The 20,216-nt window shown below is 46.6% G+C and overlaps 1 protein-coding gene and 1 pseudogene across 1 annotated transcript; both read left to right on the top strand.

Annotated features, from left to right (window-relative positions):
- Positions 1-3,144: 3,144 nt before the first annotated feature.
- On the top strand, positions 3,145-16,341 carry LOC123396739 (annotated as a pseudogene).
- A 754-nt stretch (positions 16,342-17,095) lies between these two features.
- On the top strand, positions 17,096-18,826 carry LOC123398404 (sugar transport protein MST6-like). The gene has a single exon (XM_045092877.1). It carries the CDS (start codon positions 17,096-17,098, stop codon positions 18,656-18,658), a length of 1,563 nt encoding a protein of 520 aa, XP_044948812.1. The 3' UTR covers positions 18,659-18,826.
- The last annotated feature ends 1,390 nt before the right edge of the window (positions 18,827-20,216 follow it).

Below are 20,216 nucleotides of genomic sequence, written 5' to 3'. Positions count from 1 at the left end.
ACCCCCGGGCCAGTGCTCCGCATGAGTGTTGGTCCTAACTCACAGACTACAGGGCCACCGCGGGGCAACCCGAGGTTTGGTTTTACTCCTAGTGTGAACCATCCGTCGTGTCGTGAGAATGAGATACGCGGCTCCTATCGAGATCATCGACGCGTCTGGCGGCCTTGCTGGATTAGTTTTACCTTTGATGAAATATCTTGTGCATGGGGATTCCGGTGATATTTTGGGTTTTCTGAGAGTTGAGGTTTTCCACTAAGGAATCCGAGGAGATCACGAGTTTCGTGATCGAGGATTTCTATGCGGCTTGTGGTAATTTGTGATGGACTAGTTGGAGCACCCCTGCAGGGTTAAATCTTTCGGAAAGCCGTGCCCGCGGTTATGTGGCAACGTAGAAACTTTGTTTAACATTTGGTTCTAGATAACTTGAAGTAAGCTTAATAAAAATATGCCAACTGAGTGTGTAACCGTGACTGTCTCTTTCGTGAGCTCCTTCTCCGATCGAGGACACGGTGGGGTTATGTCTGACGTAAGTAGGTGTTCATGTTCATTCATTTGATCATCAGTAGCTCACGTCCGTTGTGCGTAGATCATCCCCTTCCTATTCTTGTATTCGTAAGTTAGCCACCTTAAATACATGCTTAGTCGCTTGTTGTAGCCTCACCACTTAACCATACCTCACCCACTAAGCTTTGCTAGTCTTGATACCTTTGGAAATGAGATTGCTGACTCCCCTGTGGCTCACAGATTACTACAACACAAGTTGCAGGTACATGTAAAGGGTTACTTGACGTGAGCGTGTTGGTTGTGCTATTTGGAGTTTCTTCCTCCTCTTCTTCATCGATCTAGGATGGGTTTCAGGCCGACATCATGGAATAGCAAGGATGGACGTCGTTCTTTTATCGTTTGTTTTACGTCCGTAGATGGACCCTGCTCTTCTGCATGATGATTGTATGTATTGTACTGATGTGACTCTAATGTAGCTTGTGGTGAGTGTAAGCCAACTCCTTATACTCATCTTTTCAGTACATGTACTTGTAATGATATCCATTCTTGTGAAACAACGAGATGCGTTTCTATCCCTGTCGAGGCCCTCGCACCAAAATAAGGGTAGGACCGCATCTTGGGCGTTATAGAGTCCAAGCGGGATCGTGATCGCGTGTGGGAGGGATCCCCATGGCATATCAATAAGCATGATGTGATTCTGCAGAACTATGAGGAGCAGATGCAACTTTACAGCTTATGTTCGACAGGCTGCCGGTGTGGGTTCGGGTTGTTAATCTCCCATACAACCTCAGGAACAACAAGTGGGGTCTGGCGATCACGCAACAGATCGACAAGACAGCCTCCATTGTCCAGATTGATCAGGGTTTTTTTTCATGCTAGAGTCCATTGATGTGCAGAAACCCCTGCGTAGATGGATCTTGATCGATTCGGCTAAGAGGATAAGTACGAACAAGTATGATATTGAGTATGAACAGATCCCACAGTTTTGCTTCTTGTGCGTCAGATTGGGTCATGTTGATCCTTTCTGTCCTACTCCTGGGACTAGAGATGAGAACGAAGAGCTTCCGTTCAAACTAAGTCTACGGGCCTCGGAAGATCAGAGAAGGTCGAACTCGGGTGAGAATCAGACGAAGACAAGTTTTCAAAAAAGCACTAGAGAGTCGCGGGCTTCGAGCTCTAAGCAGGAGGAGGGGGTTGAGTTCTCGTCACCTGTGAAAACCCCAGCTCAAAACAAGCGCAAGGGCGTGCCGTAGGGCACGCAAGTATACATGCCAGTTGTTAAGCTCCCGCTAGCGTTAGCTGAATATCGTGAGGCCATGGTGTGTGGGGCAGCTGAGATGATCCTGACTTCTCAAGGAGAGGCAGGTATGAGGATTCTGCTATGTAACTCCGGAGCGAGATCCAAAGAAAAACAGGCCTACTCCTACTTAATTTGAATCTTCGACAGGGGCTGCTAGTCAGCTTTGCCAAGATCAATGAGTTGCCTAAGCTAGAACTGTCGGGGGCTTGGGAACCCCGGGTCAGTTCGTGAGCTTTGATGTATTATGAAGCAGGAAGTGCCTGGTCTTCTATTTGTTATGGAGACGAAGATTGAGGCGGTTAGGGTGGAACGACTGTAGAATCAGCTGGGTTTTGCAGGGTGTTTTGCGGTCGGCAGCTCAGGTCTCAGTGACGGGGTCGGTTTGTTATGGACTGCCGACTTTGACGTTGATATAACAAGCTATACTGCTGGCCATACTGATGTGGTGGTGTGACGGGAAAATGATGCCAATAAGGTTTGGTGGGTTACAGGATTCTATGGAGCTCCTGAGAACTTTATTTTCAGTTTAGCATGATGCCTCGATGTGCATAGGTGCCTTTAACGAAACTCTGCATAGCTCTGAACACTTTTCGAGATCACATCGACCAGAACGGCAGATGTGTGCGTTCCGTGAGGTTTTGGATGACTGTATGTTACACGATCTTGGCTGGGTGGGGGCCGAATACACATGGGATAATGGTCAAGGAGGCAGCTCCAAAGTTAAAGCTTGACTTGATCGGGCTTTTGGTAATACGGTCATGATGAATTTGTTTGAATATATCAAGGTTCGGCATATTGTGGTGACGGAGTTGGATCATAGCTTTGTGATGGTGAACCTCCGTGAGTTTTGTGATGATCACCAGTCGAGGGGACCCCATCCATTTCGGTATGAGGATGCATGGCACACTCATGCGGATTATGATCAGTTGATTCTTGATAAGTGGAGGTGTGGGTCGGGCGGACAAGGGCTGCAAGGACTCTCTCATGTGTTGCACACGCTTCAGCATGAGTTATCTTCCTGGGGAGCCAAGGAGTTTGGCTGCCTTGCTCGGAAAATTCACAAGCTTTGGGAGAAACTTAACCGGCTTCGCGTGTGGTCTGTTGGGAGGGGACCTTCAGCAGAGGAGATCTGGATGCGACAGCGGTCTCGAGTCAAATGGGTGTGAGAAGGTGATAGAAATACCGGCTACTTCCAAGCTCAAGCCTCCGAGCGCAAAAGGACTAATAAAATTGGAATTTTGGTGCGAGCTGATGGTTCAAGATGTTCAAAGCTTGATGAAGTCCAGGCAGAGATCATTTCCTTTTACCAAGAGTTGTATACGTCATGCGGCTTTCATCCCATGGACGACTTGCTGCAAGTTGTTCCTCAACGTGTGTCTGAGGATATGAATTTTGCTCTTCTAAAGCCATACATGGAGGAGGAGGTAAAGCATGCCCTCTTTCAGATGGCTCCTTCTAAAGCTCCGGGCATGGATGGCTTCACCGAGAGTTTTTTTCCATCATCATTGGCAGTTTCTGAAACATGGTATTGTGTCGGAGTTGCTGGATTTTTTGAATGGGGGATCTAGCCGAAGGTATGAATGATACATCTATTACTCTGATTCCCAAGGTACCTTTCCCTCAGAAGATTTCTCAATTTCGTCCCATTTCTCTGTGCCCGATGCTATATAAAGTTGCGTCTAAGGCCATCTCTAACCAGCTTCGAGTGTGTTTGGGTGATATTATTGGAGAAGAGCAAAGTGCGTTCGTCGTGGGTCATGTAATCACTGACAATGTTCTGATTGCATATGGAAGTGTGCATTCTATGAGACGATGCAAGCGAGGTAAGAATGTGGTGTGCGTTGTCAAACTTGATATGATGAAGGCGTATGATCGAGTGGAGTAGCATTATCTTGAGGCCATCATGCTACGGCTGGGGTTCAGTTCATATTTTGTTCGGCTTATTCTCAAGTGTGTATCCGTTGTCCGGTCCTCAATGAGGGTAAATGGGGAGCTTTTGCCTTTTTTCAACCCGTCTTATGGTTTGCGGCAGGGCGATCACTCTCGCCCTACCTCTTCCTCCCCTGTGCGGAAGGGTTCACCTCTCTGCTGAATAACAACGGCGGTGCTCAGGTGGATCGCAGCATCCGCGTTAGCTATCGGTCGCCTTGGATTAATCATCTATTGTTTGCGGACGATAGTCTTATATTTCTGCAGGCGAAGGCTTCGAGTGGCCACCGCCAGAAGGACATCTTGCGAATTTACGACGAGTGCTCGGGACAGGCTGTTAACAAGGTGAAGAGCTCTATCTATTTCAGCCCGAACACGCGAGAGTCAGTTCGTCACATGGTGAAGCAATCTCTAAATATTGCGGATGAAGCTTTCAGTGAGCTCTATCTCGGACTTCCAACTATTGTGGGCCGAATCACGAGTGGTACTTTCGACCACATTCGTGAAAGAATTCATGCAAAACTGCAGGGAGGTGTCGATCGGATGATTTCTTGTGCGGGAAGAGAAGTACGGCTGAAAACAGTGGCGCAGGCAATCCCAACTTTCAACATGTCCAGCTTCAAATTGACAAAGAAGGTCTGCAAAAGTTTGGTTTTTCTTGTGGCGAAGTATTGGTGGAGTTTGTCTCACGATCGTCGGTCGATGCACTGGCTATCTTGGGAAACGGTTTCTAAACCAAAGCAACGAGGTGGGATGGGCTTTAGGGACCTGAAGATGTTTAACCTTGCGCTGCTCGACAAACATGGATGGCGGCTGATGACTAATCCCATTTCACTCTGTGCTCGTGTGCTTAAGGGAAGATACTTCCCGGAGGGCCACTTCATGCAAGCCACCTTGCCGAAGAGATCCTCCGCGACCTGGCGGGCTATTATCACGGGGAGGAAAGTCGTGCGGATCGTACTGATCAAACGGGTGGGGAGTGACTCCTCAATATCTATTTGGCAGGACAGGTGGGTTCCTAGTATTACCTCTATGACTCCTACTCGGTCTGGTACTGCTCATCTAAATTGGGTGTCGGAATTGATTGACCCTGATGCGGGCGTGTGGAAGGCGGATGTTGTTCGCCAGAGTTTTTCTCCGCCTGAAGCTGATGCGATTTTTAATATCCCTTTAAGAGCGGGTGGAGGGGAAGATGTTTTGGCCTGGGCTCCTGAGAAATCGAGGATCTACAATGTGAAATCGATGTATCGTTCTCTAATGATTCAAAACGAGCGAGAGGCTCTAGAAGAAGGGACGGCTACAGAAACTTCAGTGTCAGAAAGACACATGTGGTCTCGGTTATTTAAGCTCAAGGTGATCCCAAATGTACGTGTATTTTGGTGGAGGGTGATGCGAGGTATTATCCCTGCCGAGTCTCTCCTTAAGTATCGTCATATCTCTATGGAAAGCACATGTAAACTGTGTTTGGATCTGGATGAGACTCTACTGCATGCACTCTTGGATTGTGTTCATGTGAAGAAGTTCTGGAATGTGGTGCCGGACTGGCTGGACATTAGGCGGTCAGACCTGCATCCCCTAACGTGGAAGCAGGACATTCTATGTGACCCTCAGTTCAGTGAGCCCGATAGGGCGAAGTTGGTCTCGGTCATGTGGTCTATCTGGACCTCGCACAACAATCTTACTCATGATAGGGGTCCTACAAGCCAAGTGCAGTCAGTGATCATGACGCGTGATGCCCTAGCCCTGCTAGACATTCCGCGTGAACTTGCTCATGTCCTCCCTCGACATGGCTGGCGGCCTCCGGATCAGGAGGTGGTCAAGAACAACACTGACGGCAGTGTTGCCTTGGGAGCTGGCCGGGGCAGTGGTGGTGGGGTTGCCCGATCCCACAATGGTTTCCTAGCAGCCTGGTGCAAGCCTTTCAGCAGGGTTACTGACCCTCTTACAGTTGAGGCTCTGGCTCTTCGAGAAGGTGTCTTATTTGAGAGACTGAGAGGCTACTCGAAGATTGTTATGGAGATAGATTGCCTGGACTTGGTTTATCTCTGGAACTTGCGTCACAACTCAAGATCAGTGGTGGCGCCTATCTTAGAATAGATAGGGGAGCACATAGCGGTTTTCTCTTCCTTTTATATTCAACATTGTAATGGAGCGGCAAATACTCCTGTCCATCTTTGTGCGAAGCAAGCTAGCACTCTAGATGTGATAGAATGCTAGCTTGTTTCGAAGCCCAGTTTCCTTGTAACTTCCTTATGGCAGACTCTGCCTGGGCCTTTCTTGAATAAAGCTCCCCATATTTCCTCCACAATTTTTTGGCAAATACGAATCCAAGCAGGACTCCTATCAATGATGAAGCATAGTATTCTTATTATTTAGAACCTCGTAGCTTTTGGGGGTACCATGGCATTTTCATTAGTTAGTGGATGGCCTTTTTTCAAATTAGAACTTGACATTTTCAATTCTTGTAACCTTGGTAGTTTTATATTAAGCAACATGTCAATTTTTATTAATCATACCATGGTATTTTTAATATTGTCAGCAATAGTTTAATTTTGGAACCATGGCATTTTTATTAGTTAGGGGGGTAGCTTTTTAAAATTAGAACATGGCATTTCAATTCATGTAAACTTGATATTTTCATCATAGGCGCCACAACACTTTTAGTAATCATACCATGTTTTTTCTACTATTGAGAACATGGTAATTTTATTCTGGGTAGTTCACAATTTTTTCAAAACCGTGTCACTTTTTTTAAAGAAACCATTGTATTTTTAAGAGCATGGAATTTTAATTTTAACGAGCTTGGAGTATTATTATAATGAATGTGGCATTTTCTAAGAGCCTGACATTTTTATTTTAAAAATGATGGAATTTTTATTGCAAAGAGCATGACATTTTTTATTTTAAAAATGCCGGCATTTTTATTACAAAGAGCATGATTAATTTTTTATTTTTTAGAGAACAATATCAGTTTTTTATTTGCAAGAGCATTTCTTTTTTATTTTACAGAGCATGACATTTTTTGTAAGAGCATGGCGTTTTTTATTTAAGAGCATGTCATTTTATTATCAACGACATGACAGTTTTTTAATTAAGGGCATGGCATTTTCATAATCACATGGCATTTTTTCTTTTCTTTTACCATGGCAATTCATGTGTGTGATTTTTTTATGTTTTTGTAAACAAATATATGTAATCTAATTAACTCCGGTGTGTTCTCTTTCCCCTAGCGGCGAAAAGCTAGGGTTCCCCTGTCCTCCGATGCTCGCCACCTTGAGTTCCTCTGTCATCGATTGGCCCTAGCATCGATCACACCTTCCGTCTTCCGCCTTGCTACCCGGTCTGTGCATTCTTCGGGTGCGGGAGGTTAGGGTTTCACCATTGTGCGAGATGGTCGCGCCTCCGGAGGCTAGTGGGTCGCGACCAAAACCTACAGAAGATCCTAGCACCTTGTTGGAACATTTGCATCTGGTGGAAGATGAATTGGATAACATATTCTGGGACGATGAAACGGATGAACCAGATGAGAAGCCACAGTGGCTAGCTCTAGCTAGTGTTTTGACAACCAAGTCCTTTGGTCAAGGGGCGCTGATTGCCAACATGAAAGCGGCTTGGAACCCTGCGAAAGAAGTGGTGTGGAGAAGAATTAACCCCAACTTGTTCTCCGTTTAATCCAACTGCCTAGGAGACTGGAACAAGGCTCTACATCAAGGGCCTTGGGATTTCAAGGGCATGGACCGCGTCATTGCTGAATATGATGGGTTTAAGAATCCAGAATCTGCCGAGCTGGACAAAATCAAGACATGTTGTCAGATCCATGATCTCCCAGATATGGTACTCAAGAGGCAAGAATTCGTGAGGAACATGGCACGACGCATAGGGGAGGTGGTGGAGTTACATATTAACTGTTCTTCCTAATGGCTTCATTGGTGAGTTCATACGGGTTAGAATTAAGCTTCACATTACCAAAAAGTTGACGAGGTTTGTTGGCTTCACGAAGGCTGGGGAAACTGAATATTTCCAAGTTAAATTTGATAAGCTTACTATCTTCTGCTACATGTGCGGTTTGCTGGGCTATTGGCATGAAGAGTGTGGGTGAGGTGAACATGATTTAAAAGAAATGGAGTGGGGACCCTTTATCCTTGCTGCTAGAAGGACAGCTAACGCTAACCGCAGTGTTGGACGAGACTTTGGTTGTGGTTCAGAGTGGCATGCGGGGGTGTTTGGTGATGAGGATGCTGGGAATGCCTATGGCAGGGGTAGTGATGCAGGTAGAAGAAACGGTCGTGGTCGTGGCTATGATCATCGAAACTTTGATCCAAGTGTTGTGCAGTCTGCAGTGTTGCAGGCTCACGACCTAGGCTTTGTTGATTCCGCTGAACACAAGTAGTTCATGCAAAAAAAGCGGGCACTTCAATGTGACAAACGCATTATATGTCCCTGGTGCAGAGATGGATACCGGCGCTGATGAGATACAGCCTCGGCAGAAGGAAGATGCTCTCACCCCGGGAAAAAGGGTGGTAGACGACTCGTGCACACCACTCAACGATGCTGATCAAAGGGGCATGGACGTTAGCGTGGGCACTATTGTGCCGCTAGGGAACACAGCGGACCGAGTGAGTCAGTTTGAAGGTACTCATATACCCAGCTCCCCCCCCCATCAATGGTGGTGGTACTCCTAAGAAAAATGCTAACTGAAAAAAGCTGAAGGTTGATGATGGTGTGGCCATTCATAGCAACACAACTAATTCAGTGGTGGTCTCCATGGTGGAGGACCTCCTGCCCCAATGAATCTACTCAGTTGGAACTGTCAGGATGGGGGAATACCCGGACAGTTCGTGATGTTGCGACGCTAGTGCAATCACATTCCCCCATGTTCGTGTTCTTGTGTGAGACTAGGCAAAAAGCAAGTAAGATGAGGAGAATAAGAGGTTGTCTTGGTCTTCAAGGGTTTGAAGTTGATAGTAATGGATTAAGTGGTGGGTTGCTCTATTCTGGCATGAGTCATTCCAAGTCACGGTTCTGGGAATAGACGAGCGGTTCATTGATGTGTATGTCTCTTCCCATGGGAGAGAACATTGGAGACTAACTATGGTCTATGGGGAACCCAGGGTCGAGAATAGACACCAGATGTGGTCTAAGTTACAAGCTTTGAAGCAAGCGTCTGATCTGCCATGGGTAGTTATCGATGACTTTAATGAGGCACTTTGGAGTTTTGAGAACATGTCCTTATCACCTAGACACTACAAGAAATACACTCGTTAACGAGAAAAAATTGTGACAGCGGTTTAATTGGTCATAGATCAATGACCAAAATTCGCAAATTAGTCATGGAGGGTGTGGAAGGGTCCAAACCCTATAATCTTTTGACCATTAATGGCCAAAAGGTCGTTACCTGAACGCATAGAATGGTCATAAAGATGTGAATGGTGCATGCTAGCTTATTTTAGTTTCATCTTGACCAAAATATATCATCATAGAAACTAGATGAGGGTGACTGGATGACAACTCATCAATTTTGTCTACGTGGCGTGCCTAGTTGTCAATCATCAAAGAACTAGATGAGGGTGACCCGATGACAACTCGGCAATTTTATATACATGGCGTTTCTAGCTAGTAATTTTAAGTAATAACCACTAAAAACTAAAAGTGATACAACAATTTTGTATATATGGCGTTTCTAGCTGATAATTTTTAGAAATAACCACTAAAAAATAAAAGTGATTCAACAATTATATATATATGGCGTTTCTAGCTGATAATTTTCAGAAATAACCATTAAAAAGTAAAAATACATGGCATTTCTAGCTAGTAATTTTAAGTAATAACCACTAAAAACTAAAAGTGATTCAACAATTTTGTATATATGGCGTTTCTAGCTGATAATTTTTAGAAATAACCACTAAAAAATAAAAGTGATTCACAATTTTGTATATATGGCGTTCCTAGCTGATAATTTTCAGAAATAACCATTAAAAAGTAAAACTGATAAAAATATGTTCCAATGGGATTCAAACCAAAGACCACATGCTCTGTTCAACAGCCACCTACCAGTTGGACATGCATTGCTCGACCCGGCGCTATCTAGTGCGCCATCCCTTCTACGTCCACCACAAGCGGTGCCTGGACGAGGCTCCACCTCATCGTGATGTCTCGCTCGCCGTCATCTCGTCGGCCCGTTGAGACGCCATGGGCTCGCCGGGACTCGGCGACACGGTCCGCTCGACGCGTAGACGAGGCGTGGCGCTCGACGAGTCATGACGACTCATCGTAACTTCGGTGTCGGGATTCGCTCATGTCGAGTGACACCCACTCTGGGCGTGATACCCGACGCACCCTCCACTGTCGAGTCCTTCGGCAACACCATCATCCTGGGACTCGTGACGTTCGTTGCTCGACCCGGCGCTGTCTAGTGCGCCATCCCTTCTACCTCCACCACAAGCCGTGCCTGGACGAGGCTCCACCTCATCTTGATGTCTCGCTCGCCACAAGTGATGCTAAATTTGCTCGCCTCATAGATCTGTTCGAAGGTAAAATAGCTTAGAATGGTATGTTTGATGTTGGCCTGAGGCAAGTGATGCTAGGTAATTTTGATGCTTCGCTGTTTGGACCTGGTATTTCTTTATGTTGGCCTCGGGTTGGATGTGTGGTTTGATGATGTTGGCCTAGGTTGGACCTGGTAATTTTGATGGCCTGGGGTTGGACCTGGTAACTTTGATATTGGCATGGGGTTGGATGTGTGGTTTGATGATGTTGCACTGGTTGGTACTATTGGGACAAAGTTGATGAAATCCTGTGTTGTTTGTGTTATTTTGAGATCATATGGTGTAATGAAAATGATGTGTTATTTTAGAATTATATTACTGTTATCATTATATTCTCATGTGCTTTTGGCTGATAACGAATAATGGTGGACTGGACCCTTTTGAGGCCCATTTAGCTTTTGTTAACACAAATAATGGGCTGAATTATTGGGCTGACCCATGGTTCTGGCCCAAAAGAAAATGGGCTAAATTATTAGGCTTGGTCCATTAAAAAACAGATATTGACCGATCCTACATGGCGTCCACATCATTGATTTTACCACGTCATCACACATGCCACGTGGATATTGCCACGTTGGCTTGGCCACATCAGATCCTATGTGTTTTAGACTCATTAGTATTGACCATAATTTTGGTCATAGATGTTATGACCAAAATTTTGGTCAAGGACAACCTTGACCAAAATTATACAAAAGGTCATGTTTCTTCATTCTTGACGACCAACTGTTGACGTTGTAAATTTGGGCAAAAAAAGGTCAATAAACGATAACAATGACGAATCAATGACCAATATAGGGAGTCATAATTGACCTTATTTCTTGTAGTGACCTGAATCCCAAATGACTGCATTTTGAGATGTATTGATGGATTGCGAGTTGGTTGATCTAGGGTTCTCAGGCATCCCCTACACATATGATAATATGCACTCAGGAGATGCTAATGTACGAGTTCGCCTGGATCATGCAGTTGCTTCAAATGATTGGAGGAACATGTTTGCATTCTCGACGGTGCAACACCTTGCATCCTCTAGTTCAGATCATATCCCACTGCTGTTGAGATTTACGACAGAACGGGAGAAATCCAGGAATGAGGCTCGGCGATATGATGTTTTCTCGGAAAGAGACGCATACTTACTGGATCCTGTACAGAAGGCGTGGTCGGCCTTCGGTGCAATGGAGAATTTGGGTCAGGTCGGTGAGTCATTGAATTCCACCATGACAGCCCAACGTTCAGGGAGCAACAAGAGGTTTGGAAACATAACGAAGGAGGTTAATAAATCGTGCAACCGTTTGAAAGAGTTGATGAGAATGAATGCTGATATACAAGAAATAAGGGAAGCCTCGGACAAGCTTAATGAATTACTGTATAAGTAAGAGATGCTTTGGTTGCAAAGGTCCCGCATCATGTGGCTGAAAGAGGGAGATACAAATACAAAAAAATTCATAGCAAGGAGTCTGGAGGGCAAGGAAAAATATAATAAGAGAGCTGCATGATAATGATGTAAATGTGTTCACGGAGACTAGCACTATGTGCAACATGGTGACTTCATATTTCCAGAGCATCTTCACGGCGGACTCTTTGCTCGATGCGTCGGAAGTTATGGAGTAGATCAATATGGTGATATCTGATGATGATAATGTGAAGCTATGTGTTGATTTCATTGAACAAGAGATTTCTGATGCTCTCTTCCAGATTGGGCCATTGAAGGCACCTGGCCCTGATGGCTTCCCGACTAGATTTTTTCAGCGCAACTGGGAGGTTGTGAAGGAAAATATTATCAGAGTGGTAAAGGAATTCTTTAGAACAGGAGTTATACCAGCAGAAGTTAATGATACATCTATTGTGCTAATTTCGAAAGTTGCTAACCATGTGAAGGTATATAAATTCCGACCCATCAGCCTTTTTAATATAATTTATAAGGTGGTTTCTAAATGTCTTGTAAACATATTGCGGCCTCTTCTAGATGACATTATCTCCCCTGAGCAGAGTGCCTCATATCTGGTAGGATGATCAGTGATAATGCGTTAATCGCCTTTGAGTGTATCCACCACATAAAGCAAGAGAAGGATCCCACAAAAATCTTTTGTGCGTATAAACTTGATTTGTCTAAAGCTTATGATCGGGTGGACTGGAACTTCTATAGGCAAGTGATGCAAAAGTTGGGGTTTGCTCACTGATGGATTGACTGGATTATGTCTTGTGTCACATCAGTGAGGTATTCTGTAAAATTCAGTGGAACCCTCTTTTATTATTTTGCGCTAACATGTGGACTTCGGCAAGGTGATCGGCTCTCCCTGTTCTTGTTTTTATTTGTGGCTGATGGGCTTTCTTCTATATTAAGACACAATGTGCAAGAGGGATTGATTACTCCAGTAAAGATTTGCAGGCGTGCTCCTGGCATATCACACCTTTCATTTGCAGATGATACACTGTTATTCTTTGAGGCTTCGCGTGCTCAAGCTGAACAAATCAAATATTGTCTTGCCTTTATGCAAGTGCTACACGCCAACACGTGAACTATAACAAATGCTCCATTATGTTTGGAGCAAATTGCTCGGCGGATGCCCAAGATGAGGTGCGAGAGGCTTGAAATGTCACAAGCCTAGGATTTGAAGAGAAGTATTTAGGACTGCCAACACCCAATGGTAGAATGTCGAAAGGTAAATTTCAAAATCTGCAGGCAAAGCTCATGAAAAGACTGGTTCAGTGGGGAGATGGGCATCTTGTTCAACTAGGTAGAGAAGTTTTGATTAAATCTGTGGTTGAGTCACTTCTGGTGTTTATTATGGGAGTCTTTAAATTACCCTTCTCTGTTTGTGATGATCTTACGGAGATGGTCGGGATTTGGGGAGCTACAAAAGGGAAAAGGAAGGTTCATTAGAAATCTTGGCAAATCTACAACAACCAAAGAGTAAGGGTGGTGCAGGATTCCATGATTTTCGCGTATTCAACCAATCCCTTCTTGCTCGTCAAGCCTGGCGACTCTTAACAAGACCTGAGAGTCTGTGTGCTAGGTTGTCGAAGAGTAAATATTACCCTAATGACAGATTAGAGGATACGGTCTTCTCGGGTAATGCTTCTTCAACTTGGACTGCCATGAGTCATGGCCTTGATATGCTTAAAAAGGGCTTCATATGGAGAGTGGGCAATGGAAAAAAATATTCGTATATGGCGTGATGCATGGATTCGTAGGCCCTTCTCATATAGGCCAAATTCTATGCAAGGATCATGTAGATACCGGTGGGTCCCCCAACTCCTTAGAGGAAACGGTTCATGGAACGTGAACCTGCTTCAAGAAGCTTTTCTTCCGTGTGATGTTAATGAAATTCTGAAAATAAGAGCTTCACCAAGCTAAGGCGATGATGTGCTTGCTTGGGGTCCAACATCAAATGATGATTTTAATGTCAAATCAGCATACACTATGGCCTTTGAGGGATCGTGTAGGTTGTTTGAAGAATCTTCCAGTACCGCTCCGCACGGCCATCGTACCTGCTGGAAACTTATTTGGCAGAGTTTAGTTCCACCTACGGTTAAAAACTTTTGTTAGGATGTCGCGATTAACTCTCTCCCTACCTGAAAAAATAAACATAAGCGAACACTTGAGCTCTCAGGGTATTGTCCGATTTGTGGTCGCGAGGAGGACGATTCCTTCCATGCTTTGTGTAGATGCCCTCTGGCAGTGCAAATGTGGAGATGTATATCTAGTGTATTGCGTTTGCAGAAGGTGGAGGATGTGACAAACACCGGTACCGAATGGTTGCTTGATTCCGTGCAGCCACTCACCGCCGTTGAGCGAGCTATGCTAATGATGACGCATTGGAGGATATGGCATAACAGAAATGAGGTGACTCATACCAAGGATCTACCGCCAATTGAAGTGTCTAAAAGATTCTTGGTGGCTACTTAGACTCTCTCTTAAATCTCAAGCTCTCGAAAAAGGAACGTACTAAAGGGAAGCAATCGATAACTTATGACCATGTTGCCTCGTGTGTTGTGAAGATGAACTTAACTGATAATGTTCCTTGGTCGATGTCGGTGGAGGGTTGGACAAAACTTAATACAGATGGTGCCTGATCATCTGATGGTGGTGTGGGCGATGGTATGGTCCTTCGAGATTATGAGGGTAAGTTCATCTTCTCGTCCTCTCGGATGTTATTTTCGTGCACAAGTGCCTTAGAAGCTGAATTATGTGCATGCATGGAGGGATTATCTATTGCAATACAATATACACATGGAGTTGAATTCATTGCAAGATGTGAGAATGATAAATGATGGTGTCACCGATCGTTCGGTCTATTCATTGCTGGTGGAGGAAATCAAGCTTCTTAGTAAACAGTGTAAAACTAAATTTACTCATGTTCTTCGTTACCAAAATATTGTTAGTGATTATTTGACTAAGTTTCCTAGAACTCAAAATAGAACTGTTGTTTGGCTTAACTCCGGCTTGTCAAAGATTATTGATCTTTGTAATGCAGATAGTGGTCGTACCATCTGTGTAATACAAAGTTCATTTGCAAAAAAAAAGATGTAATCTAATTAGGGATTATTCAGGTAAAAGAAAAGAGCGTGGTAGTTTTTAAAGTTTAGCATGACAACTTATTTTTCCTTGTATATAATCTTTTTTGTTTTTCTTGTATCAAAAAAATAATTTTATTTTTTTGTATTAATAGTATCTAATTAAAGGGGGCTCCTATGCGTCCATCGGCTGATCTTTTTAAAAGATTAGTCGGCTCGTGAGCCGTCCGATATTGTGTGATCGAGTGGCTGAACGACATTCTTCACTTTTGCAAGAGAGGTAATGTTGCGGAAATATTTGCATGAGAGGTCCTCTTGCGGAAGAAGCTTTTGCAACAAAAGTTAATGTTGCAAAAAACTTTTGCAACATAGGTCAGGTTGCAGATTTTTTTTTCTCCGTCTTTCTGCAACATAGTACTCTTGCGGAAGAAATTTTTGCAACAAAGGTCATGTTATAGAAAAAAATTACAACATAGATCAGGTTGCAGAATTTTTTTACAATAAGATATTTGTTCCAATTGTTTGGAATAGAGCCCATGTTGCGGAAACTTGTCATTGCGTCTACTTGCACTAGCTTCACCGTCGTCAATCGCAACAATGTCGTTGTTGCTGAAACTTAGTTCTGGATCTGCTAGAGAGGAAAACTGAGACGCGGCGGCCGCGCAGGAGCGGGCTCCCTAGCAGCTACTGCTGGTCCTCCCCGGTTGGAGAGTTAAGGAATGAAAGAAGAAGCGGTGTGGATAGGAGTCGGAAAGAAGATAATGCAACAGAGCAAGAAGAGGTGGTCATCCCACTCAGACAAGCGTAGTTCATGGGAGGTAGCGGAAGCGTTAAAAAATATCAGCGGGATGACAACAATCATTTCCCCTAATTAAATGCATGGCAACATTTATGGCATTCAATAAAGGGAACGCTACGCGTCCGCCGGATGATTTTAAAAATTATCCGTCACCTAGCTAACCGTCGGATGCCGATCTAACGCCTCGCATCCCCGCCGCATGGTCAGTAGGTATTTCCTGAAATGACGCTCGAGTTGCGGAAACTTTCGTTTTGTTGCAAGAAATAAACTTCGGATCCGTTAATTCCTGAAACAACGGTCGAGTTTCAGAAACAATTTGCTTGTTGTAGATTTTTTTTCTTCGTCTTTCTGTAACATAGGTATTTTTCAAAGAATTTTTTGCAACAACGGTCGAGTTTCAGGAATTTTTGCAACGAAAGTCACATTGCAGCCGGGATCCACACTCAACGGAGAGTCGGGCGCGCGAGCAGGGACGCATCTCCAGCGAGGCAGAGAAGCTCCCTGTCGGCAGAAGCTCGCCGGCGTCCGCGCCGCACACCTCCCCGTTCGCCGCGCGAGGTGGGGATCCGGCGATCCGGCGAGGCGGGGATCCGGCGAGGGGCTGGATCTCGTCGGCGAGGTGGGGATCCGGCGAGCTGGCGAGGACCGACGGCGGCGGCGGTTCGGCGGACTCCGGCAGGCTCGTCCCCGGTAGCAGAGGAGCCACGACGAGGAACCTGGAGTGCTCCAGCTTCAGCCCCCGTTCCTGAAACAATGCTCCAGTTTCTGAAACAACGAGCCAGTTTCGTGAAATGGTTCATGATGGAGGCGAGATCCAACGGACGAGCGGGCGGTGGATGGATCAACCGGATCAGCCGGTGGGATGTAATCCTTTCCCTTCAATAAATGCATTGAAACTTTTAAATTCTTTTGTTAAAAATATTTAAATCTTTTTTGATAATTTTGTGCTCCCAGATGATATTTTGGACATGTCCGATTTCTCAAGAATTCCACTTGAGTCTTTGTTTTCGTATAAGTTATACTCCAGTTATACGTTAGTAAATACTCCTCATATATATACAATTTTAGGACGGAGGGAGTATATATACTCCTCATATATATACTCCTCATATTAGAAGTACAACATCATATGTTGTACGTACAATTTTAGGACGGAGGAAGTACAACGTCATCATATATTGTACATTTTTGCGTGAGAAAATACAACATCATCATTGATGTTTTCAAGTTGACTGTCTCTCGCGCGCCGGTGCTGTTGGCATACAAAACTACAAAAGGATTGGTTTGCCGAACGGGACACGTCTCGCCTGCACGCAGTGCAAATTTGCAAATACGAATCCGAGAAGGACTACGATAGGTCCGTGTATATATGTGTGACGTCGATCGCTACATATATATAGATCGACTCCCCACAACGCCCTGCCTCCTCAACGCAACGCGCAACAACGACCCACAGCAACTTGCGACTCGATCACGTCGACTAGCTAGGACTTGGGAGCCGCGATGGCCGGCGGCGCGGCGGCCGGGGCCGCCGCGGCGAGGCAGGATTATCCCGGCCGGCTGACCCTGTTCGTGTTCATGGCGTGCCTGGTTGCAGCGACGGGCGGGCTGATCTTCGGCTACGACATCGGCATCTCCGGCGGGGTGACGTCCATGGACCCCTTCCTCAGCAAGTTCTTCCCGTCGGTCTACCGCAAGCAGGCCGAGGCCGCCGACGACAACCAGTACTGCAAGTTCGACAGCCAGATCCTCACCATGTTCACCTCCTCGCTCTACCTCGCCGCGCTCGTCGCCTCCCTCTTCGCCGCCTCCGTCACCCGCGTCGCCGGGCGCAAGTGGTCCATGTTCGTCGGCGGGATCACCTTCCTCGTCGGCTGCGCGCTCAACGGCGCCGCCGAGAACATGGCCATGCTCATCCTCGGCCGCGTCTTCTTGGGTGTCGGCGTCGGCTTCGCCAACCAGAGCGTGCCGGTGTACCTGTCCGAGATGGCGCCCGCGAAGATGCGCGGCATGCTCAACAACGGCTTCCAGCTCATGATCACGCTCGGCATCCTCGCCGCCAACCTCATCAACTACGGCACAGCCAAGATCGCCGCCGGGTGGGGCTGGAGGCTCAGCCTCGCGCTCGCGGCCGTCCCTGCGGCCATCATCACCATCGGGTCGCTGTTCCTCCCGGACACGCCCAACTCCCTCCTGGAACGCGGCAAGGCCGACGACGCCAGGCGGATGCTCCAGCGCGTGCGCGGCATCCAATACGTCGACGAAGAGTACCACGACCTGGCGGCGGCGAGCGAGGCGTCCAGCGCCATCAAGCGCCCGTGGCGGGACATCCTGCGGCGGAGGTACAGGCCGCAGCTCGTGATGGCGGTGGCGATCCCGCTGCTGCAGCAGCTCACGGGCATCAACGTGATCATGTTCTACGCGCCGGTGCTGTTCAAGACGCTCGGCTTCGGCGGCAGCGCGTCGCTCATGTCGGCGGTCATCACCGGCGGGGTCAACCTGGCGGCGACGCTGGTGTCAATCTTCACCGTCGATAGGGTGGGCAGGCGTGCGCTGCTCCTGCAGGGAGGGGCGCAGATGTTCGTGAGCCAGGTGGCAGTGGGGGCGCTCATCGGCGCCAAGCTCGGGTGGAGCGGGGTGGCGGAGATCCCGGCGGGGTACGCGGCGGCGGTGGTGGTGGTGATGTGCGTCTACGTGGCGGGGTTCGCGTGGTCGTGGGGCCCGCTGGGGTGGCTGGTGCCGAGCGAGGTGATGCCGCTGGAGGTGCGGCCGGCGGGGCAGAGCATCACCGTGGCAGTCAACATGCTCATGACCTTCGTCGTCGCGCAGGCCTTCCTCCCCATGCTCTGCCGCCTCAAGTTCGTCCTCTTCTTCTTCTTCGCTGCCTGGGTCGCCGCCATGACGCTCTTCGTCGCGCTCTTCGTGCCGGAGACAAAGGGGGTGCCCATCGAGGACATGGCCAACGTGTGGAAGGCGCACTGGTACTGGAAGCGTTTCGTCACCGACGACGGCGATGCCCCCCGACGTGCGGACGTCGAGATGGGCAACATCGTCCTTAAGAACTAGTTTAGCTTAATTTCGTAGCAATGTCTCAGTTTTTTTTTTTTTTTTTTTTTTGCGCAAAGTCTCAGTTTTTTGTTGCTGTTGTTTTTTGCGGGTAAATTTCGTAGCAATGTCTAGTTGTTTTTATTTAGAGTTGCGGATTGTCTTGTATATATTGTTGCGTATATTTGAATTCTTCTTTTTATTTATTCTATATATGTGCAATTCAGAAATACAAATAGTTCTCGAAGTTTCGTGGAGAAGAAAATCCATGTGTGATCTGTATTAAAAACAAAACCCACGGTTCAGTTAAACTGAATTTGAAATTTTCCTAAAAAAACTGAATTTAAACTAGAATTGACTAAGACTCGGCTCACACAACTCTTTAACCGGAAGAAAAACAACAGTCAGCCCTCAGGATGTAAATGGACAGCTCCGTAGACGTCATGGGACTTGGCCACTCCCATCACCACATTTTATATGGGACTATGTTATAGTTCACTTATTATTTTGTAACGTATGTGTTGTTCACATAGTGTCAAATATTAAAGCAAACTAATGCAGGGTAGCATTCATAATAGAAAGTTGAGCCACGAATCTTCAGACCCTCCAAATTATCATACAACAGTACATAAAAACTTGTGCGTACAAAGTAGCATCCATACTTTGCAATCCACAAAGCAATTCGAATCTTCAGACTCAATACAATCTTCAGACTTTAATTCATAGTAGCATTCATAATACATGAAAGAACAAAATCCACAAACTAGGAGCAACTTTCGGCACAAATCCTGCGGGGAGAAGAGGAGGAGGAGCTGAAGCGGAGGCGCCCCTGCAACTCTCGGCTCGGTTCCTCGCAATTTCCTGGACGGCGGCGGCTGTGAAGGGGCTGAAGAGAGCATTGGTGGGATTGGGGAGAGAATAGAGGAGGCACCCCCACACAACTCGGCTCGGTCCTGGCGCTTCCCTGGATGGCAACCCCTTTGAGAGACACAACGGCGACGGCAGAACCATCGACAAGAGGATTGAAAGGGTGGTGGAGGTTGCGGTGTTGGGGAACATCGCATGGGAAACAAAAAATTTCCTACGCGCACGAAGACCTATCATGGTGATGTCCATCTACGAGAGGGGATGTGTGATCTACGTACCCTTGTAGACCGTACAGCAGAAGCGTTAGTGAACGCGGTTGATGTAGTGGAACGTCCTCACGTCCCTCGATCCGCCCCGCGAACCGTCCCGCGATCAGTCCCACGATCTAGTGCCGAACGGACGGCACCTCCGCGTTCAGCACACGTACAGCTCGACGATGATCTCGGCCTTCTTGATCCAGCAAGAGAGACGGAGAGGTAGAAGAGTTCTCCGGCAGCGTGACGGCGCTCCGGAGGTTGGTGATGATCTTGTCTTAGCAGGGCTCTGCCCAAGCTCCGCAGAAACGCGATCTAGAGGAAAAACCGTGGAAGTATGTGGTCGGGCTGCCGTGGAAAAGTCGTCTCAAATCAGCCCTAAAACCTATGTATATATAGGGGGAAGGGGGGGAGCCTTGCCTTGGGGCTCAAGGAGCCCCAAGGGGGTCGGCCGAGCC

This window comes from Hordeum vulgare, chromosome 5H (genome assembly GCF_904849725.1).
Source record: "Hordeum vulgare subsp. vulgare chromosome 5H, MorexV3_pseudomolecules_assembly, whole genome shotgun sequence".
In the NCBI taxonomy this organism is placed as follows: domain Eukaryota; kingdom Viridiplantae; phylum Streptophyta; class Magnoliopsida; order Poales; family Poaceae; genus Hordeum; species Hordeum vulgare.
Note: the sequence above shows the minus strand (reverse complement) of the source record. Positions and strands in the feature narration are given on the sequence as shown.

Coding starts and splice junctions, on each gene's coding strand:
- LOC123398404 (XM_045092877.1), top strand. CDS start 17,096: ATGGCCGGCGGCGCGGCGGCCGGGGCCGCCGCGGCGAGGCAGGATTAT.